The sequence below is a fragment of the Cyprinodon variegatus genome, unplaced genomic scaffold (assembly GCF_000732505.1).
Source record: "Cyprinodon variegatus isolate N-32 unplaced genomic scaffold, C_variegatus-1.0 Scaffold273, whole genome shotgun sequence".
NCBI classification, from domain to species: domain Eukaryota; kingdom Metazoa; phylum Chordata; class Actinopteri; order Cyprinodontiformes; family Cyprinodontidae; genus Cyprinodon; species Cyprinodon variegatus.
The window spans coordinates 148653-169256 of record NW_015150726.1 but is presented as its reverse complement, the minus strand read 5'-3'; the positions used below and the strand labels follow the sequence as shown (position 1 = coordinate 169256).

General features: G+C 41.1%; 1 protein-coding gene across 1 annotated transcript; it reads right to left on the bottom strand.

Moving 5' to 3' along the window:
• Nucleotides 1–8914: 8914 nt before the first annotated feature.
• LOC107089937 (autism susceptibility gene 2 protein-like) lies at nt 8915–16842 on the bottom strand. The gene is made up of 5 exons (XM_015383003.1): nt 16834–16842; nt 16526–16718; nt 15587–15670; nt 14544–14796; nt 8915–11325 (listed from the first exon to the last, which is right to left on the bottom strand). The coding sequence occupies exons 1-5, from the start codon at nt 16840–16842 to the stop codon at nt 10029–10031; spliced, it is 1836 nt and encodes a 611-aa protein (XP_015238489.1). The 3' UTR covers nt 8915–10028.
• Nucleotides 16843–20604: the final 3762 nt, after the last annotated feature.

The following is a 20604-nucleotide window of genomic DNA, read 5'->3' as shown; positions in this document are numbered from 1 at the left end:
TCAAAAAAGTACTCCAGAGTGTTGTTCAGCATGGGGGTGAGTAGAAAATGAAGGCTAATCATGTTTTGGGTGTACTATTCCTTTAAGTAGGAAACTGGAACAGATGGATCTGAGTAATAAGGAACAGGGCAGAGGTAGACAGGTGAATGAAATGAGCAATCAAGCCAGCCATCAGTGCCAAAATCATGACATAAAGTCTCTCTTTATGTCCAACTTGGAGATTTAAAGTCCAAAAACTCTGGCATTTGAATCTGCTTGATATTTATTTCATTTCAAGTCACTTTATTTATGTAGTGTCAATTCATTACAGATGTCATCTCAAGGAAATTTACAGGGACTATTCCATCAGATCATCCAGTCAGATTTATTAATTGATGGATTATTTCTATCAAAGAAAAACCACATGATTGATTCCAGTCACTACCTTTACATCCAGCTTAAAAAACAAAAACAAAACACATATCATTATGCTGCCACCACCATATTTATCTGTGTGTACTGTGTTCCTCTGGTGCTGTCTCTGTGACAACCAAATATATAAAAAAGAAAATGTTTTGGCTGATTTACAATTAGTATTAAAAAATACATTCTGGGTGGGTCCCATGAAAGGAAAACAAAAACATGAGTCCTTTAAAAAGCTTTGCTTTGTTTCAAAGGTGGATCCCCTGGTGCAGTGTTGAGGTTGGTCCTGCTGCATATTCCGGGTTCACACTTCACGTGGCAGGATGTGTTTGATACTGTTATCATGCCATCGTTCAAGATGTTTACATAATTTAATTCCATTTAATCCACACAATCTATTTTTTATTTACTCAGGTTAACTATACTATTATCTGCCATCGTGGTTATGCTTTGAACACCTCTAATTTCCACATGTGTTACTCAGTAACAGGGTTTAGGGTTAATAAATATAGATAATTTTGCAGCCAACTTGCTTGATATAATAGCACAAACATTTGTGCACAGTTCTGAGTCACTGCATGGCAAAATTTCAACATGTGCATGGATTAAAGGTCATTTGTGGCAGCAGATTGGTCTTGTGCCCTGACTTCATTAATAGCAGCTCCATAGTAGTCTCATCTGGATTCCAGCGGGGCAGAGAAGCCATACCTCCAGCAGCCCTGCCAAAGGCGCTCATTTGTCAGAGAAGCATGGAGATCACAGGCTGAAGATTCTCCCTCATCTCCCAGACTGTCAAGCTCTTCGCTTGCAAATCAGAGACAAAAGATTAGTAGCAGGAGCAGAAGAGCAATTCTGTAAGGAGACAGTCCACTGTTCAAATCCCCCCCCCACATGAGTGTGCCCTTTGTAAATGCCTATTAGCCTGGGTGAGCGAGATTACAAGCAAATAAAATTACGCTCATTGTGGTATTTGATTTCATAATACCCCCAGAATTGTAATTACAGCACAGTGGCACGTTTCATTTAAAAACCATTCGTCGGCAACAAAGAATCAGGAATGGCAATGAGCAGGTTGTGCATCCAGTGACTGAGTGCACATTATCAGCCATGTTTCACCAGAAGTCACAATAATGAGGGAAGAATGGGGAAGATTATAAGAGCGTAATCAGGTGAGAGAGTGGGATTTAATGATATGGGACATAAGGCGTTATTGTCATCCATCAGTCTTTCAGTGCTGAATTCGGAGAATGTGGTAAAAAGAAATATTCCCCTGCAACTTGGAAACCAACTTACATGTTTTGTGTTTTTTTTTTCTTTCTTGTTGTTGGTCTGGTTCTCATAAGGAAACACTGGGGTTTAATCACCCTGTCGCCGCAGAGCTTCAACACATCTGCCTGCAGGGTTTCACCGGAGGTACAACAGTTTATTGCGAGGGGAATGTGGGCATATGCTGTCTGGCTTAAACCAACAAACAGAAGGGGAAGAGATAAGAGACATTCTTGAGTGGCGCAGAAAAGAGACAGGAGAAAGAGCCAGCATGATAGCAAACGCTTGTTATTCTGATGTGTTAAATAGCTGGCCTTCAACACCCCAATCAATTGCTGAGTGAGCCACTGTGTAGCCAAGGGGCTGGGTGAGATAGCCAGATGGCTCAGCCAATGAAGCTTTGCCTCATTCTTTTCACCAACATGGACACACACACCTTGGACATGATCCACCAACTATGGGAACCTGACATTTCTGCTACACTGATAGGTTGAAGTAGTTGTAACAGATAAGGATTTATGGTAAACTATAGCTGAATAACAGCAAGTCATCAGCAAAGTATTCAACATCATGGTTAGCTATGAGCAATAAACGTTTTGTCACGTATCACCTAGCTTATCTGATAAAAAGGTAACACCAAACAATAACACCAAACAGCAAAGAGTCAAGGTTTTATTGGGACCATTGGCTAGAGTTAATACCAGTTGAAGGAACAAACTGGAATGCCAGAAAGCAGTGCAAGCTATATCTGTAGGACGAGGAAAGCATTTGGTTTGGGCTCCTGGACCTCTAAAGGCCTGCACTGACTAATCTGACAACAATCCGCTCTACAAGCTCCACTGCAAGTGGAAGAACAAGCTCCTTGAACAAGCTGTGACATTAACGAACACAGCAAGATAAGATAATGCTTGTTATCTTGGTGTATGGAACCCCTGCCTTGATAGGAGATAAGAGGCTTTTCAAAGTGTGTTTGCTGCCAGACAAATTTCTAAAGAAACATGGGAGGTGAGGGCAATGCCAGGGCTGGAATGGTGGGAAGGTCTGTTGGAGCTGATGTAATGAGGAATATGATAAATCTCCACTACAGAAACCATTATATCTCTCGTATCTTTTTTTTAATTTGGGATGATTTTAGTAAAATAAACGCAATTTAACTAGATCCCAGTCCATACAGCTAGCTGTGATACAAGAAGAGATTCAGAAACACAATTTTCAGCTCTGATTGGTGCCTGGTCAGTTGGTAATTTAATAAAAAAGAGATCTGATCTGCTTTTGTCAGATTTTAATAGCTAAAAGCTAGAAGTATGCATTAATAACACCTGTGTTTGGTCTCCGTTTGATCTCTATACATGATAAAGAACGACTTTAAAGGTAAGCTATTACTATTATATTAGTATTCACAATGCAATCAGAGAAAGAACAGACATGTGGGAGGTTATTTAAAAAGGAAATTTTTAGTTTCTATCAATACATCAATGCATGTCTGAAGCCCTTTGAGGCTGCAGGAGAGCAAGACTTTCGGCAGATAACAAGAAGGCTGAGCTTAGTCTGTCATTAAACATGCTGAATTAGGAAATGCTGATAGCCACCAGATATCATAAAGCTTTGCCAGCAATTTAAATTCTCTATTATAAATAGACAGAAGGAGTTTGTTTTGTAATGTTTGCCATGAAAGCCACTTATATAAAACATCAAAAAAGGGTAGAATGCCTGTCTGACACACACTATGTTGCAGCTGCTTGTTAAATTATATTATATTATATTATATTATATCATATTAGTAGAATTGAGGACATCTGGTGGCTTGAGAAATTTATTATTTTCAATACCTATAAAAATGTACCTAACTTTGGATTTTTGCTCTCACTGCCCTTTTTTGCAGCATGGCTACAGCAGTTTAATGTTCAAACTAAGGAGAATCATTCTTTCTTTTAGTGGAAAGTCTCTAAGACACTTCTCTTGAGGCTTTCCAGGCCATCCACGTCACCACTGATCACACAACGTCTGCAATGTGGTTAGTTAGTCACACTTCAAACAAAAAAATGGGCCGCTACTTCACACACCATCATTTTGATTAATTATCTGGCCTGTCAGATTCCATTTGAATTTGAAAGTTTGCAGATAGAGGAACTAAAAGCGATTTGTTTAGACAGACTGTGTAACGAAGTATTTCCAGTCTGCAACGTAAATGTGTGTTTTAACACTTAAGTCTGTTAAGATGAAGTTAGACTTCCCAAATTATGAATGCTGGACATAGATTTCTCCAATTCCGGGAGCAGGAAAGAGTTTAATACAGTAAGGCAGGGTGTTTTATTTCAGAATGTGCTAATAAATTAACGGATGTAAATTCTATAATTTCTAATTATACAGGGAATGTTCACCAATAGATGCCAGAAATTAGGTGTGCCAGTGTCAAACTATGTAAACGCTTGTGCCACAAGAAGGTATGGCATACAACTGAATTCTAATTTTGCGGCTTGGGAAAACTTCCGTCTTTCCCAGGTGCCAACGGCTCTGAGGCGATCCCATTGATGAGCCAGGAATGCTCTGCTGAGCGACTCATGGAGGAAAAGGAAAAAAAATGGTCACGGGGAGATGCATATTCAAATAAACTTCACTCTTGGCCTGCGCACACAAGCCATGTTGTCACCAGCTGGCAGTGGTTCTCACCGCCCCTTCAAATGCTGAGCCACTTTTGATTAACGTCTCTTCGGTTAATCATGCGCGTTGGCTGTGCCAAATTGGACAAGATGCATATGGCTTAGATTTCCCCTCAGAATCTCTCTTATTTTAAACAAGACCAAAGCTTTGGAGTCTCATTTTACCCCACATACCAATTTCCTTAAGTCTGCTTTTGTCTGGTGTCCATACATAGAACTCAGAGGGTGGTGAGGTGGCACACCGCCATCCTGTGAGTCCTTGAATGAGAAGCGTATCACTGCCAGATGAACCCAGCTGCATAAATGTTATTCATTTTTTACGGCTGGTGTACATAATATGGCCAGTGTGGGATATTGTGAGGCTCCAGTAAAGGCTGGAAAAATCCTCAAAATTGAATCAAAGTGGAAAATCTATTTTTCACCAGACCTCCTCCTTTTCTATCTGTCTTATGCTCCTCTCCTTCCTGTCTCCTTTGCCTTGAGTTTCCTCTACTACGAGCGTTTCTCCTCGCCGAGCCAGTGTGGGTACAGCTGGAATATTTGTCAAAGGTCCAGAGGTGCAAAGACATTAGACAGCACTTTGTCACCAGGGTCTGGAATTCACACCATTAAGCCGTGTCCAAGTCAGCTCCTTAACCAATGACTGTTCTGGCTTCTGTCAGCTGCAGCTCACTTGACACCGAGCGCTAAAAAAAGATGGCAACATGAAGGATGTGTGCAGCTAGCCTTTTTAGGTGCTCAAAACAACACCCACTCTTACAAAGAGGAGCTGTGACAGTGATCAACTGCCAAAGCCCTTGACTTGGTGCTCTCTCACCAAATTCACTCTGTTCATATATAGCATAGTGGTGCAGAATGGCCGTCCTCAGGGTCCGCTAACCCCCCTGCAGAGAGATACTCACCTCCCAAATCACCGGGCTCGGCAAAGACCCCAGCAATCCAAATGTGATCATGGCCGGGGCCTCCCCGCCTCATTAGCAATTTCCATTTCCAAACAGCTTTCAAATGAGAACTAATGCATTAAGTCTAGCTTGGGGAGGGAAGTCAAGGGAGCCGCTAACATAGTGGCTCAGACAGGCTTTCATACATGTTTTATCAGTCTGGGGAGAGAGAAAAGAAGCTTGGATGGAACCATTCATTTCTTGCCCATCCTATTAGCTTGGCAGTGTGTTATTAGCTGCCATTGTGCTCCATAGAAGTCCCTCTAGCCTGTTCCACTGCTCGGCGAATCCAGGGCGAGCTCCGTGCCAGGCGCTTTTTGGAGCTATTTGAGACCATGAAAATTCAATCCCAAACCCTCAGCATTGAGGTTTCTCTCAGATAAATGAAAAGGATTACTAGAACAATAAAACAATGTCGTACCTCAAATTCCGCTGTATCCTATTAATTGGGATCATTGAAAAAAAAAAAATGTCCAAAAGGAGCATTTTTTCTTTTTTTGTAAAAAGAAATCCTGTTATAGCAACAATTAAGATACATTGTAAATTATGAACGGATAAAATTAGAAAATCACATGAAACGCGAGTAAGTAAAAATAAAAAAAAATGAAAAAGGAAACGAGTCCAATAGATGAAAAATGACTGAAAAAGAAAGTAAAAACTGCAGACGCTCTGGTAATCCACCTTCGGTCAGATGTGTTAGGCAAGGTGTCAATTGTTTCCCATCTGATGATAGACTGTGTGCTGAAATAAATTGACCTTGCCAGACGATGAGTGAAATTGATGGAGCTTTTCATCTCTGGAGGGCCAGTTCTCACACAGCGATAAAACAGCTGAAACACGAGGCAGACTGATGGAGTGTTTGGAAAACCGGAGCTGGATTTTCTTTAAAGATTTATTACGGAAAAATCTTTACATCTTGACAAGGAAACGGTTTTATATAATGCCATGCTAAAGTTTTTTTTCTTTTTGCCTCTTGGACACATTTAAATAATAAAAAAAAAAAATATATTTCAATGTATTTCATTTTAAATGTAAGATGAAGAAAATAAGTTGCCTATATCAAGTTCCAGCATATTGATATGTGGCTGTTTTTGTAACAGCAGTGATGAGTAAAAACTTCTACCCATCTTCCCTTGAGAAAATATTTTCCACAGGATGATGCTGCCACCACCATGCTTCACCTCAGGAATGCTAATCTCTGAATGATGCTTGGTGTTAAAATGCCCAAAACACATAACTTTATTTTTTTGCATGCAGGCTAAAAAGTTGAATTATATCTTAATATGACCCTTTTTTAATTTCCAACACAAATACTGACTTTTCCTGCCTCTGTAGCATAAAAGTCGAAGTTTTACATCACTAATAGTTGTCAAGCCAATAGATTTTTCTAAATCTCTGCAGCTCTTCCAGATTAAATGAGTGATAATCCCACTGATATTCTTATTAAAGCTTCCATTTGTTTAGCCTGGAGAGTTCAGGTGGATCATCATCATCTGTTCCTACAGCTCTTTATAACCTATACCTGCATTTTAATTATTTAATAACTGTCAACTCAGACTCAAATCACATAACAGGGTTTGACATTTTTTTAACTCTACTTGTGGGGGGTTTTCACTGTGTTTTATACCCATAGCTAAAGCACAACATGGTGCTCAAGATGCTAACGTTGTAGGAAACAGTGTTGGGGTAAAAAAGAGAAAGACGGAAATCAAACTATAATAATTTTAGTCATGTTCCAACATAATGCAGATCTAACTTATTGTGTTGTGATCGACACTGACTACAGAGACAATTGATCACATGTATACATTTTCCATCACGCTTAATCCCTGCTGGGGTCAGGAGGGGTGCTGGTGCCTATCTCCAGCTGTCTATGGGCGAGAGGCGGGGTACACCCTGGACAGGTTGCCAATCCATCGCAGGGCAAAACAGAGACGTACAGGACAAACAACGATTCATGCACACACTCACACCTAAGCCAATTAACCTAACAGTTATGTTTTTGAACTTTGGGAGGAAGCTGAAATAACTGGAGCGAACCAATGCATGCTCAGGGAGAACATGCAGAAAGTACCCGGGCTGGGATTCAAACCCATATCCCTCTTGCTGCATGGCAGCTGTTCTACCCGCTGCACCACCATGCAGAACATTTACACTGGAATTCTATTTTCTAAGGTCATCTACAATTACCTGAGTTCTACTTAAACTACAGATGAGTAGATATTCCAAATCAAATCAGTTAGGATACTGATGTGTCAAGCGAGCCCTTTCTTCAGGTTGATATGATCCTGAAATATTTTTTTTTTTCAAATTTGTTAAATGTTGCTAATAATTTCTAATAATTTGAATCAATGATATTATTATTAATATCATTATACCCGACACTGAGTAAAATTCTCTGTTAGCAGTAATCATCCCATCTGGACTGACTGAACCTTCCAACATCTAAGGACCAGCCAAGGATTCCCTTCTCTGACTTCAGAGGAAGATTATATTCATAAAGTTCAGAGAATACACTTTGATTTGTGTTTCTCTGGCATAAACCACAACAACCTCCAATAATGTTTGTGGCCTGGGGTATGAACACTTTTGCAAGGCTCTGTCCGTGTTGTTTTCTGTATTCCAGGGTCTGAGAGCACTTGGTGCTAAAGTGAGGCTGGCCGCTGACAGATGCTACCTCATGAGGAATATATGGTTCAATTACCTGGAGTCTAAATTGAAAGTGATAGTGATTTAAGCCTTCCCAATACACCAGCCACATTCTGGCAAACAGTCTTTTCAAGGAGCTATTTAAAAAAAAAAAAACCCTGCTGGAGTGTGAGACACAGGAGCGCCATTGATTTTCAATAAGATCCCCTAATGACCTGGCCATGGTTTGATCCACGCTGTCATTATGGGCTGCTGCCATGGGACAGAAATGTGAGGCGCACGGCACAGAGCAGAGAGATGAGTAGTCGAAGCGTTATCAGGATGAATTGGCCATCTCTAGACAGGCGGCGAGCGCAGGCCCCGTCAATAACAGGACGGGGGCACCTCAGGACTCCCCCAGCGGCCCACTCCAGAGAGCCTTCTGGCCTCATTAGAAAAGCAGATGAGTGGTGTGCATGAGGAGAGGAGCTTCTTCTCTGCCATCCGATAGCCTCCCAACTAAGCGTTGCTCCCCTTAATGAGTCCGGACCGCAGGTCAATATGCCGCTGGGCTGCCAGTCAATACCGGTTACCTGCAACACAAACACTCAAAACCCGCTTTCATACAAAATCAATGTTCTATTAGTCCACCCTGTATTGCTTTGGCCCAATCCCATTGATTCCCTCTGAAGAGCTCTGGAGCCCATGTATGACAGATCATGGACAAATGATCTGATGGCCGGGGCCACTCGGCTGGCCCAGCTCGGCTGTCTTTATGATTTCAGAGTAATAGCTCCCCATAAAATGAGAAAACAATGAATTCTGAAAAACTGAGGCAGAAGCGTTATTGGCAAAGCTATCAATCACATCTAAAATATCGCTCAGTAAGTTTAACGCGTAGACAGATTTACTACTTGTTTACAACAAGATGAAAGATAGGCCGGAAGTGATTGACATTAGGTCCAAACTTTATTCCTTACATTTTAAACCATTAATGTTCATTTTTTCTTTTTTTTGTTTCCACGCCTAAAACTCTACTGTTTTTTTGTATACAAGAGTCTAAGAAAAACAACTGCACAACACCACAAGGTTGACAGATAAAGTCCCGTAGATGACCACCGAAACAGCGTCCTTATTTTCTGCACGGACCTGGTCCGTTTTCAGACTTGGAAGTCTTTTTAATCATCCCGATGATTTCATTGGTACATATGAACAATGTGCTAAATCAAAAGTTTCTCTCATCTTCTCCAGTATTGTCAGCTTGTTCCAGTAGATTTCTTCTGTTAGGGTGCTGTGTGCTGCTTTGCATAGATTGCAGACGATCCATCCAGGCTTCCGTACAACACCCTCCCCGCAAAATTCCAATCCATTTCGTCGGTTGTTTGACACCATTTTGGACAGGCAGGTGACTCCGCGTTATTTGATTTCATTTCATTTTTCTAAAAATGGTTAAAAAGACTAATAAATTTACAATGCAATCTTGCAGCAAAGAATATCAACAGGTTATTTACATCAGTTATTTTTTTTTTTTTTACAGAGACTGAACAAACAGTATATATAGAATCACACACACATATGTGCGTGTGAATGTATTTATCTGCATATCTCAAAGGCAAACCAAATGAACAAATTAAGTCGATAATGTAGCAATGTACATCATTGAGGATATCCAGGTACTATGAGGTCAAATTACTGATGGTTGAATCATAAGTCAAGTCTTTACATCATCAGAAAGGATATGTCTCACAATAGACTGGGATAAATATTGTAAAAGGCAGGACGAATGCACAAAATACATAAAATTCATAGAAATCATATCTATACATGGAACAAGGGTAGGAAATGTACAAACTTCTCTAGGACCTTTCCTTTCAGCACAAAGCAGAAATAAGGTATTGGATTAATATATTAATAATTATCAAATATTTAAGTCGGAAAACAAACTCACACGTATCTGTGTTTTCTTTACCGACGTTATTGAACATCCAGTCTACTAAAAAATAGCCATGGCATGTGCTTGGTTAGCCTTATGCACCTTTACTTTGTACAATCATACCCTTTCCCTTAGGGGGGGTTGGCGCTTCTTGTTATTTCCCACTCAAGAGAAGTGAAGTTTGTGAGTTTCCGGAAGCTACCGAGCCTCGACTTCTTTGGGGTTGCGAGATGGGGAATAGTCCCTCGGGTCCTGGGTGGTGAGGGGGGTAGTCCTCCTGGGCGAGGCGGACCTGGCGCTGCCAGCCGGCACAAGAGGCGGGGGTGCACTTAGTGAGGCGGTAGGCGGTGTTCTGTTTAGGGGTCCGTTGTGTCCTGTAGACGGGCTGAGTCTGGGGTATGGCATGCCACCTAAGTGGGACATAAAGGGGGGCATGTGGGGGAGGTGCCCCTCCATTGGGGACTGGTGCAGCTGATGGAGGCGTGCTCTGTCCAGCTCCTCCCTCAAGTGGAGGCGTTCTCGCTCCTCTGCCTGTTGTCGCATCCTCTCGTGCTCCCTGCGAACCTCCAACAGATGCTCATGGTGAGAGTAGTCGTGAGCCTCCCTCTCGCGGTAGGCGCGCTCCTGCTCGTAAACGCTGGGGAAGCGGTGTCCCTGCTCGGCCCTGAGCTGGAAGTCCATGCGCCGCTGCAGGTCCAGGCTGCGGTAGGCCTCTCTGAGCGGGTCCCAGGGGAACGCCGTGTGTGGCAGGCGCTCTCGTCCTGCCAGTGGACTCACTCCCATGAAGGGAGCCATGCGAGCTCTGTCCAGTACGTTGAGGCTGCCCATTTGAGGCATGGCGCTCATGGAGAGAGGAAGAGAGTGCGACATAGGGACGCCGTGCAGGCCTGGTGCTGGGATATCACTTCCGCGGGGGGAAGGAAGATGAGGCTGCTGCGACAGAGGTGGGTGGTGGTGGTGAGGGTTTCCTGGTTGGCTGACAGGTGACGGGAGGACCTGGGCTGCCGGTTGGGGCGCTGGCTCTGAACTTACCACCATGACCTCCTGCTCTTCCTTCCTCTCCTCCTTAATCTTCATGTCATTTTTCACTTTGTGGAGGAGCTCGGCAGACGTGGGCTCCTTCCTCTCACTGTCCTTGATTGCAGACGGAAGTCCACCGGCCATCTTCATGCTTTGTTCATTGATCATGGCCTTGGAGTAAGGAGAAGGAGAGCGCTGAGGGGCTTTGATCGAGTCCTCGGAGGCCCGTCTCTCCAGCATCTCCTTCCCTGGTGAGCGGCTCTCCTTTACCTTTACATCCCCCAGAGAAGACTCCCTCTGTCGTTCTAGTAGTTCTTTCTCTGCCTCACGGACCCGGTCTACGCTGCCGCTGTGATGCCGACCTGAATCGCTGGAGTTCTGGCTGTTGGAGCGGATCAGGCTGCTGATCTGGTAGCTGACTGGCGCTGAGGCAGGTGAAGACCGATTTGAGTGGCGGTTTCGATCCACAGAATCCCTGTAATGGAACAGTTTTGGTATATTAGTAAACTGTTACATAAAAACCTTTTCTACTAAAAAACAAAAAAACAGAAAAGCCAATCAGCTTCTTACTCAAAATCTATTTTTATTATTTGAACCCACACCCAGAACTGTCAGGGTTTCTTCTTTCAAAGGTTGTCTCACAGTTATTTGCATTATGTGCTAGTCAAATAAAGGAAGGAACTATGGATCACTTCCTATGAACACAACGAAAGCTTAACCTCTTAACAGCCACCTCATTTTGGGCAATCCTCGCCTATTTTGCATACCCAAATGGAAAAGCAAATAACTTAGAAACTGTAAGCCCAAATTACATGTGCAATACATTATTTGAAAGCTAACACTCTCTAGTTTCCTAATATATAAATTTAAAATTTAGTGACTATAACACAGACCAACCTGCATCAGTTCAAACATGTCTCAAAAATAAAAATTGCAGACCTCTAGCTATAACCGTTCCACAGCTGTGGGGCATGGAACTTTAGGTCCACCGACTAGAGAACTAGAGAAACCTCTTTTTTTCTAATGATTGATAGTTACTCTTGTTCTGTCTTGTAGTAAAGCTTCCCACCTTACACTACACCCCCCCTCTCTTAATGTATTAAATCCAAGTTTTAAAGACTTTCACAGTTGCAGGTGTAAAAGATCCAGCACCTACTGTTTCATGGGGAGTGTTGGCCTACTGGTTAGTAGTGTTGCACTGATACCAATACCAGTATGGTGCGGGGTGCAATCCAGCACTAAAATGTTGGTATCGGCAAGTACCAACAAATAGGGCACAGATACCATTTTGAGAGCCAAAAGTTTATTCAACTAATGTCACCCTTTTCAGGTAGGCAATAAAAAGTTGTACTGGATTCACTTTGTATTAGTCTTTTTCCAAAGCCATGATGACAATTATTTTACATCCAGGTAGTATGCATTGTTCATATATATATACACACATATCAATTTCAAACAGATGGTATCGCTTTGGTATCGGCCAATACTGCACAGCCAGGTATCAGGCCCTAAAAAATGGCATCGGCGCAACAGTAGTGGTTAAAGCAGTATGCTTGTGCTCTGAGAAGGTTGCAGGTACCTGGTTCGATCCCCACAGCCTGCACCCTGGGTCCCTGAGCAACACCCTTATCCCCACACTGCTCCCCAGGCACCACACAATGGCGGCCCACTGCTCCCCCAGGGGATTGGTTAAATGCAGAGTTCATTTTGTTGCTCTGTACTTGTGACAGTGTAATGACAATAAAAGCTGTTAGAAACCTCCTCTATCTTCATAAAAAACCTTGTTAAAGCCTAAAATCCTGAGAATGTTAAATATACTTCTCCATTAATTACGTTTTTTTCCCAACCATTTTATAATCCTATAAGGTGTAAATTCCAATATTTCATTAATTCTCCCTCAGAAGTCAAATGAGTTGAAGCAGAGATCAGTTTTGTCAAGATAAAGGTAATTAGCCTTAATGTAAGCCACAAGACCCGATAATGAAGCAACCTATCAGACAGACACCATCTTGGCTGATATCACTGAGGTAGAAGAACCCACTGGAACTGTAATTTTCTTAGGGTTCATTCTTCATTCTTTTTGACGCTGGCGATTTCCAGACGGGTCCAGTGCTGTAACTCAGTTTACCTTTTATCTGTAAAACTGTTTGAAAATTGTTTCATATAAGAGGGGTTGTTTGAGGTGAAAGACTCATCACTCCAGGTAAAAACTGGAAATAACCTCCAAACACTTAAGGGGGCAGTAGCCTTCCTTACAAAGTGTTCTTTCCGTCCAATCTGGAAGCGAAAGCTCACTTCTCAGAATTACAACGGATGGGCAGAGCAGCACAGCAGTTGTTGCATTGGTGAGGCAGGATATTCCTTTTAAATATCTCCAGTGTTTTTTATAAAGAGTGGAAGTTACAGGTGGGATTTCAGTGGAGGAAAGTCTGCAGGGGTCTGATCCGACCCCCAAGGTTTTGCAGTCTTTGGAAATTCTGGTTTTGCGCCTAAGTCTTGGAGGGCAAACATTCAAAAACTACCTTCTTGAAAATAAGCTAAGCCTTCCAAACCAACGTAGGTTTAAAGTCCAGGTACCACCATATTGGGGCAGTAGCCATCTCCAGATTTACCAAGTAAATAAAGCCTTGAGGAATTTTCTGCAATTTTTTTGAAAATTTGCAACCAAAGGATGGATTAGCAAACTAAAGGCGTTGGTATAATTTCTTTCACCACAACAATTTGTTACGTCTGCATCGTGATTTTGAAACGGCAAATCTGTTTTTTTTTGTCTAATAGTCCATTTAGTGTTTGGGTTTGGCAGAACTGAAGGACTGAGTTAACTTCATTGCACTGAGCAGAAGTTTAATGGAGGAAGGATATTGGTTTGGGGCTGCTTTTTTTCTGGTTGAGCCTGGCATCTCTGTTTCTGTAAAGCAGCTATATTTTTTGGGGTGTTTTTTATGGCACTAGGTGCTCATTTTTAGGAGAGTAGGCTGACAGGAAAGGGGGAATGAGAGAGGGGGATAGACATACGACCAAGGACCACAGGTCGGATTCAAACCCGGGTCAATCGTGTCGAGGACTAAAGGTTTGTGCGACAACGGAGGGACATCGGTGCGAGAAAGAGCGGGGATCCAGCCTTCTAGCTGGTCCATCTTCACGAGTCATTTTCCACAATGGCGGTCATCCAAACAAAACAAGCCAGTAAGGTATCAAACAGGAAATATTCATAGTGTAGAGCGGATGTAGATTTGACCAATCAGAGGCCTCCTGTCTGCGGTCATCCTCAATTTTGGAGAGGTGCACCAGAGCGTCTGCAGTAGGGGCACATTTGCATTAACTGCGACACAAGCAGACGAACTGGTTTCTGAGCATAAATTAGCCTTAAGGCCTCCGTACATGGGTCGTGTGCGCTAACCACTACGCCACAGAAGCATGTTGTTGAATTATTTCACTCTATATGTGGTGAGATCATTGAAGCAGTCTCATTTAGGAGTCCCTATACTGTGGAGCTACAATTTAACTTGTGCTCTAGTCTGCATGGAAATATGGGAGCTTCATTATTACCAGATTGGTTCCTTATAGAGGCATCAAGCAGAACTTTAAATGGTTCCATAGAGTTAAACTTAAATTAGTTAAACAGCAAATGCTTGTATCTGTAATCTGAATGTTTAAGTTTCTGAGAGTATTAAAAACATGCCCTCCTCTCACCTGTCCTTATCCTTCTCTTCTTTGCCGATGGATGAGTCTCTTTTCTCTCGGTCCCTCTCTCGCTCTCTGTCCCGCTCTCGGTCATGGCTGTTAGCCGAGCTACTTCGCTCAGCCTCTCCAGCTTTGGGCCACTGTGGAGGGGTGGGGAAAGATGGCGGTGTGCGACGAAGCCTGTTCCAGGTGTCATGGTGGGGGCTGCCAAAAGTGGGCAGTCCTCCTGGCCCTTCTTTGGAACCAAACACACTATTGGACCCTGAAAGGAAGAAGAAAAGAGAAAGACATGGGACTCCGTCAGTTAATTGGGCACAAAAACCTTCTTGAGGACACATAAGATGAGAAAGACTGGACAACAAAAGCTGCTTTTGTCTTTTGTCTCTGGAGGTTCCCTCCCCGAAGCTGTTTGGAAGAGTTAGAGGTTAATGGCTCCCCACAACACAGGCTTTACTTGGGCTCTTAAAGGCCTTCACCCCCCTCCTCCTCCATTTTTTCTGCAGCGGATGAACAGAGGAGACTCACTTGCCCTCTGGAGAAGAGAGTTGTGAAAAGCCAAGGGAGACCTTAGCGTTCCACAGCATGTCTATTCCAATCACATCCATTTTCACAACAGGGTGACTGATTTGGCACACAGAAACAGGAGGGATCATGAAGAACAGAGAAGAGCATGGACAGAAGGATGCAAAGGGAGAAAAGAGAAAACCCTCCATGGAGATGCAAAAGGGGCTTGTCAAATAATTAATAGATGAATTGCCACCAAACAGCAAACCTGGCAGCAGCGCAGTCACATTAAAGCCAGGCGGTTGGAAACATCACTGATGGATGGAGTGGAGGCAGGGAGGAGCTCTTCTGTGTTCTACTGGTTTGTCGGGCCTCACAGGGCCAGGGTTCGCTTTGACACAGAAACTAGAGCTATGTGTCTTCTGCCTCCCCTCCTTGCTCTCCCTTCTGTCTAACGCTTCCCTGCTCTATTCTGCTTCTGGCCACAGGGGGCCCGATTGAGAAGAGGAGGGGCCAGTGGTGGAGGAGAGAGGGGGGGCAGCGCTTACCAAGCGAGGGGTTGCCTAATCCTCCGAAGGCACTGGTTGAAAGGTTGCCGAGGCCGCCAAAGGAACTGGAGCGACTGAAAGGATCTGCAAAATGCCAAACAGGGATTAGCAAAAGGGGGAGCTGGTTAGCAGTACTCACCCCAACACCAACCCGTTTCACTCAGCTTTTCTCTTACAAGCGAGTTTTGTTTTTTTTGTTTTTGTTTTTTAGCGCTGCCATCCTAACCCCCTGCCTGGTAATCGTACAGTAGCCAGGACCCTGGATTTATTGCTAAGTGGAGCTGGCTGGGGCAAGAGAAACATTTCTCTCTGAAGAAGGATTTAGTTTGGACTTTTTAGAGCAAAGTTGGAAATGGTCTAATGCTGGACATGGAAATTAATTCAGCTTAAATTAAGCTAATTAAACTGGAAATTTGATGACCGTTTGACTTCAGTTGAGTATAGTTTCATTCTACCAGGGTAACTTATATTTATTTGTTGATTTTTTAAAAACATTTTAGAATATTTTTATTTTTTTTCTTAAACTCAAAACATGAGTTTAATCTCCACACATACATTTGGAACTATGGCAGTAGTTCATTTAAATCAATTCAAAATATATGTTTTCAATTCAATCCCAATTAGTTCCAAAAAGCTGTCATGTCCTCTCTGTGTTATGTTCTTGTTTATATGTCCAGGTGGAGTTGTTAGAGATGATACTGTTAAATCCATCACCGTAAACTGCACATCTGCTCGACTAATCCAGCTGCTAGAAGTCAGCAGAACTTCTGAACTACACTTGAAAATGACCCTGAAATCAAAATGATAAACATCTTGGATTTAAATGACTCCCTGGTTATAAACACCAGTCAAAAACTGGGAGAATGAACAGAGAAAGCATGGAGAGAAAGAGGAGATACATGTATAAACATCTGTCAAAATGCTGTTACTTACACTTACCTGCCAAATGGCCTGGAGGCAGGAAGCCACTGGGATGGGGGGCGGGGCCATAGGGAGAGGGTGCTGGGTGTGCAGAGCCTATCAAAGCAAACAGATGGATATACAGATTAATATTAATTGTATTTTCTATTAAACTTTTAGAAAATCTCAACTTCAATAATCTGAAGCATAAATATAGCCGTTTTGAAATCTTCTAAACGTAGTTTTTACATGCAGTCAAGTTTAGGGTATTCAAAGAGGGATCAAATTACTTCAAATAACCGGAAGGTCAACAAAATCGTAGCATTTCTCTCTAATACTTTTTGAACCTTTAACATGTTTTCATCATTACTTCAACTAAAAAAATAAAACAGTTACCAGATATACTCCTATGTGAAACAAGCACCAACAACACAATATGTATAGCTATCAATGTAAAACGCAAATACATTGATATTTTTAAAATGTCTTATTAAATGGCAATGCTTACAAGTTATTCTTTAAGCAATTGATTAGCTCAGGCTATCCTGAACTATCTCTATAGTTGTGCTGCTATATGCTTAGGGTGCTGGAGGACATAGGTACCACTTTTCCTCACTCTGCTTCAATTCTCCCTCTATTCTCCAATTCTTCAATATTTGTTAGTAGCTTCATTTGGTCTGGTCATGTTTGACTGTAGCACCATTCGGGACGAAACCAATCAGCTGGGTTGCTGCTACCAATATCTTCAATTATTGATAATAGAATTGGGTCTGCTTTTCAATGTTCAGTCATGTATCCCTCCTAAACATCTGCTTTCTTTTATACCCTTTGGCATGAAAACCAGCTCAGAGCTCATCTTCTTAACTGTTTCTTTCCGATACAGAGCAAGTAGCTAGTTTACCATTATCTTTTCTATCATTTAAAGCATTTATGCATCAATGCTTCAATGTTCTTTTTTTTATGTCTGATTGTGTCTCCTTTAATCCCCAGTTGTCCTGAGCAGAGGGCTGCTCACATCGAGCCTGGTTCTGCGGGAGGTTTCTTCCTGTTAATTTCCACTGTTGCTGCATGCATGCTCTGTGTGAGGGATTGCTGCAGAGTCAGTGACACAATGCAAGCAAATATCTACTGTCCCTACATGCTCATCCAGGAGAAGAGGATCCTGCAAACACTTGGTTTTCCTTAGATAGAAAACTTTTATTAAATCTGACTGTATGATCTGATTTAATTACCTTGTAAGGTACCCCACGATAACATGTGTTGTGATTTGACACTATNTGCATGTAAGACAGGAAACGTTAGCTTTTAGATGCTAAACCCCATCATGCACCGCAGCATATTTTTTCAAAATATTCGAACATAAATCCGCCAAATATAAGGGGAACATCGTAGTTTGGTTTAAGGGAAGCATCTTATTTTTATTATAATTCAGTTTGTTGCAAGGACTTTTTTAGTTTGAGGAAATAGGATTTTACAGTTTGAAGAAATTGAAAATTACACCATATGCCAACCGTCACAAGGATGTGCATGACAAGGAAGGGCTATATATACTGCATGCATCATGTACAGTAGGTAGTTTAAATTGTATTACTTCTTGAGCTCCTTGAGTTATTTACTGTCACAGGTAGGTGCATCGGCCGGAGAGTAAGTGTTTGGGGCCGGTATGATATTGATGATGCCTTACCACCATATATTCACACCTGTTACTAGATAGGAAAGTGTTGTTGCCATCATGGCAATAAACTTTAGCAGAGATAGTATCAGCTTTAGTTCTACAAAGGCTGATACAACACCTACATGAAGTGGAACATACAAAAATACTTTTAAATATTTTCCATACCCCTAAGTTTGTGGGAACAATTTTTAAATGTTTCCTTTATGTTCAAGAAGCCGTTAGGACGTAAATTAATGACGAGGAGCCAAGAAAAACTTAGATCTATTAAATTATGCTTTATGCACTTTTATAGACTTTACTTTGATGTTAAATGTTTATGTCACTTTAATAAAGCTAAAATTGTTGGTAAGCTTTATTTTACATCAATAAATATGCAATAACATGGTATTAGCATAATAAGTCACACTACATTACTTGGTAACAAGAAAAACTTTATTTATTACCCCAAAATTAATATAGTTTCAAAGTAATTACCTGCATGTCATTTTTACAATTGCTTGTTACTAAGTGACAATGGACACATTTGGTGGGTAATTACCATTAGGTTACAACATAACGCTTTCTATCACTGGCCACCACTTACCACCAGATTACAAAGTAAATTATAACTTATGATCAGGCAAATAAAGCATTATAAAACTGAATTCAAGTTACATATAAATAAGAGTTTAGTTTAGATTGGCTTGCTGTCTTCTAGGTTTAAGCTCAGAGGGGATTGAGCGTTTTCTGTAGCAGCTTCAAAACTTTGGAATGGATTGCCACTGCACATTAGACAGGCCACCTCTCTGTCTCATTTTAAAACTCTTCTTAAAACCCACCTCTTTTCTTTGGCTTTTGACACCATGTAGAGTGTTGATTTTATGTATACACATGTTGCTTTTATTTTATTTTATTTTATTTACTTTTATTTATTTTAGTTATTTTATCTTTTTTGTGCAGCACTTTGGAAACCTTGTGTTTATTGAAATCGTGCTATATAAATAAAGTGGATTGGATTGGATAGGTTTGGTTTTCTGTTGCCAAGTAATAAACTGCATTTTACTAGATAATAACACAGGAATTTATTGCTGTTGGTGAAATGACTGCATTACCTGCTAATAACTGTTTGAAATATGAGAGGTCTTGTCCACCTAAAATTTTAAGCACAGCACTTTTACATAAAGTTTTTCTTGTTACCTTGAAACATAGTGTAAGTTGCTAAGTTATTACCATTTTATTACATGTTTATTGATGTAGGTTAAAAGAAAGCTTTACCTACTTATTTAAGGCATATTTAGACAATGCTAGGGTTAAGTGCTATTTACTGATACAACAAATCAGCAAAATAAAAAAATAAAGTATGGTATGGTGTTTAAAGTTGAAGGTTTATATCTAAAGGGAATTTTATTGGCAGTTAAAAAAAAATCAGGTTTTAGGTTTGATGCAAAACTGTTTATAATTTTAATATAGTATAATTTATCCCAATCTATATTCATGTTTCTATTGTGTTTGCAGCTTTAATTCTTGGACTTTAATTCTGTATCTTATCATTATATATAAAGACTATTGTGCTTCATCTGGAACCATCAAAGAAGCTAGAGCTGTACCGTAAATAAACCAATGGCACATTTGCAATTTGCTCTCAGCTCTTCTGTTTTACTTTGCCTATTTTAAAAATTCCGGTGTCTTTCATAGTAGTTCTTTTACATTGACTACAGTTACTACTCACAGTTAGCACAGCAAAAAACACTTGTTAAGTTGATCTGCTTTTAGCTTTTTGGGAATTATTGTAATCTTAGTGGCTTCAGATTAAAAAAAAATACTATCTGCCACATGACATTTCCTAACTGACCTTGACTTTTTAAAATGTTTATTATGTGTTTAGATGTTAATCTTTAATTAGACATCCTCCCACTTGTTTTAATGACCCAACCTTTAATTGACTGCAAACATAAAAGCTGAGAATTGCCAAAAAGGAACTCCCAGATTGGTGTTTAAAGGGATCGTAATCTGAACAGTGATCTTTATTACTGGAGTCTACCTAAATCGAATCACTAGTTAACTACATACTAAAATACAATAGGTATCAAACATTTTTAAATAACATGTCTGTGCAGTGAATAAACAAAGCTGTTATGGGTCTTTGGACCTAACTGATAATATGTACAGGCTGAACTCTTCAACTGTTTCTCACTGATTCTGATGAAGCTGTGCTGACTCAGTCTCCAAACTGTTTCCTCTCATTGTGCCTGATTCAAAAGCAGTCACTCAATCACACACACAAGTGGGTAGGTGATGAATTTTCCACCAGGTTTTTGTGGCAATGTCTATTCTCGCCCACATGACGCTAACCAAAGATATTTTTATCCTCTCGATGTGTCCTGGAAGCTAAATATAGATCTGCTAGGCATTGATATTCAGATCAGTGAATCTTTCTGTCAAACCAAAAACTGAAAACAGAATT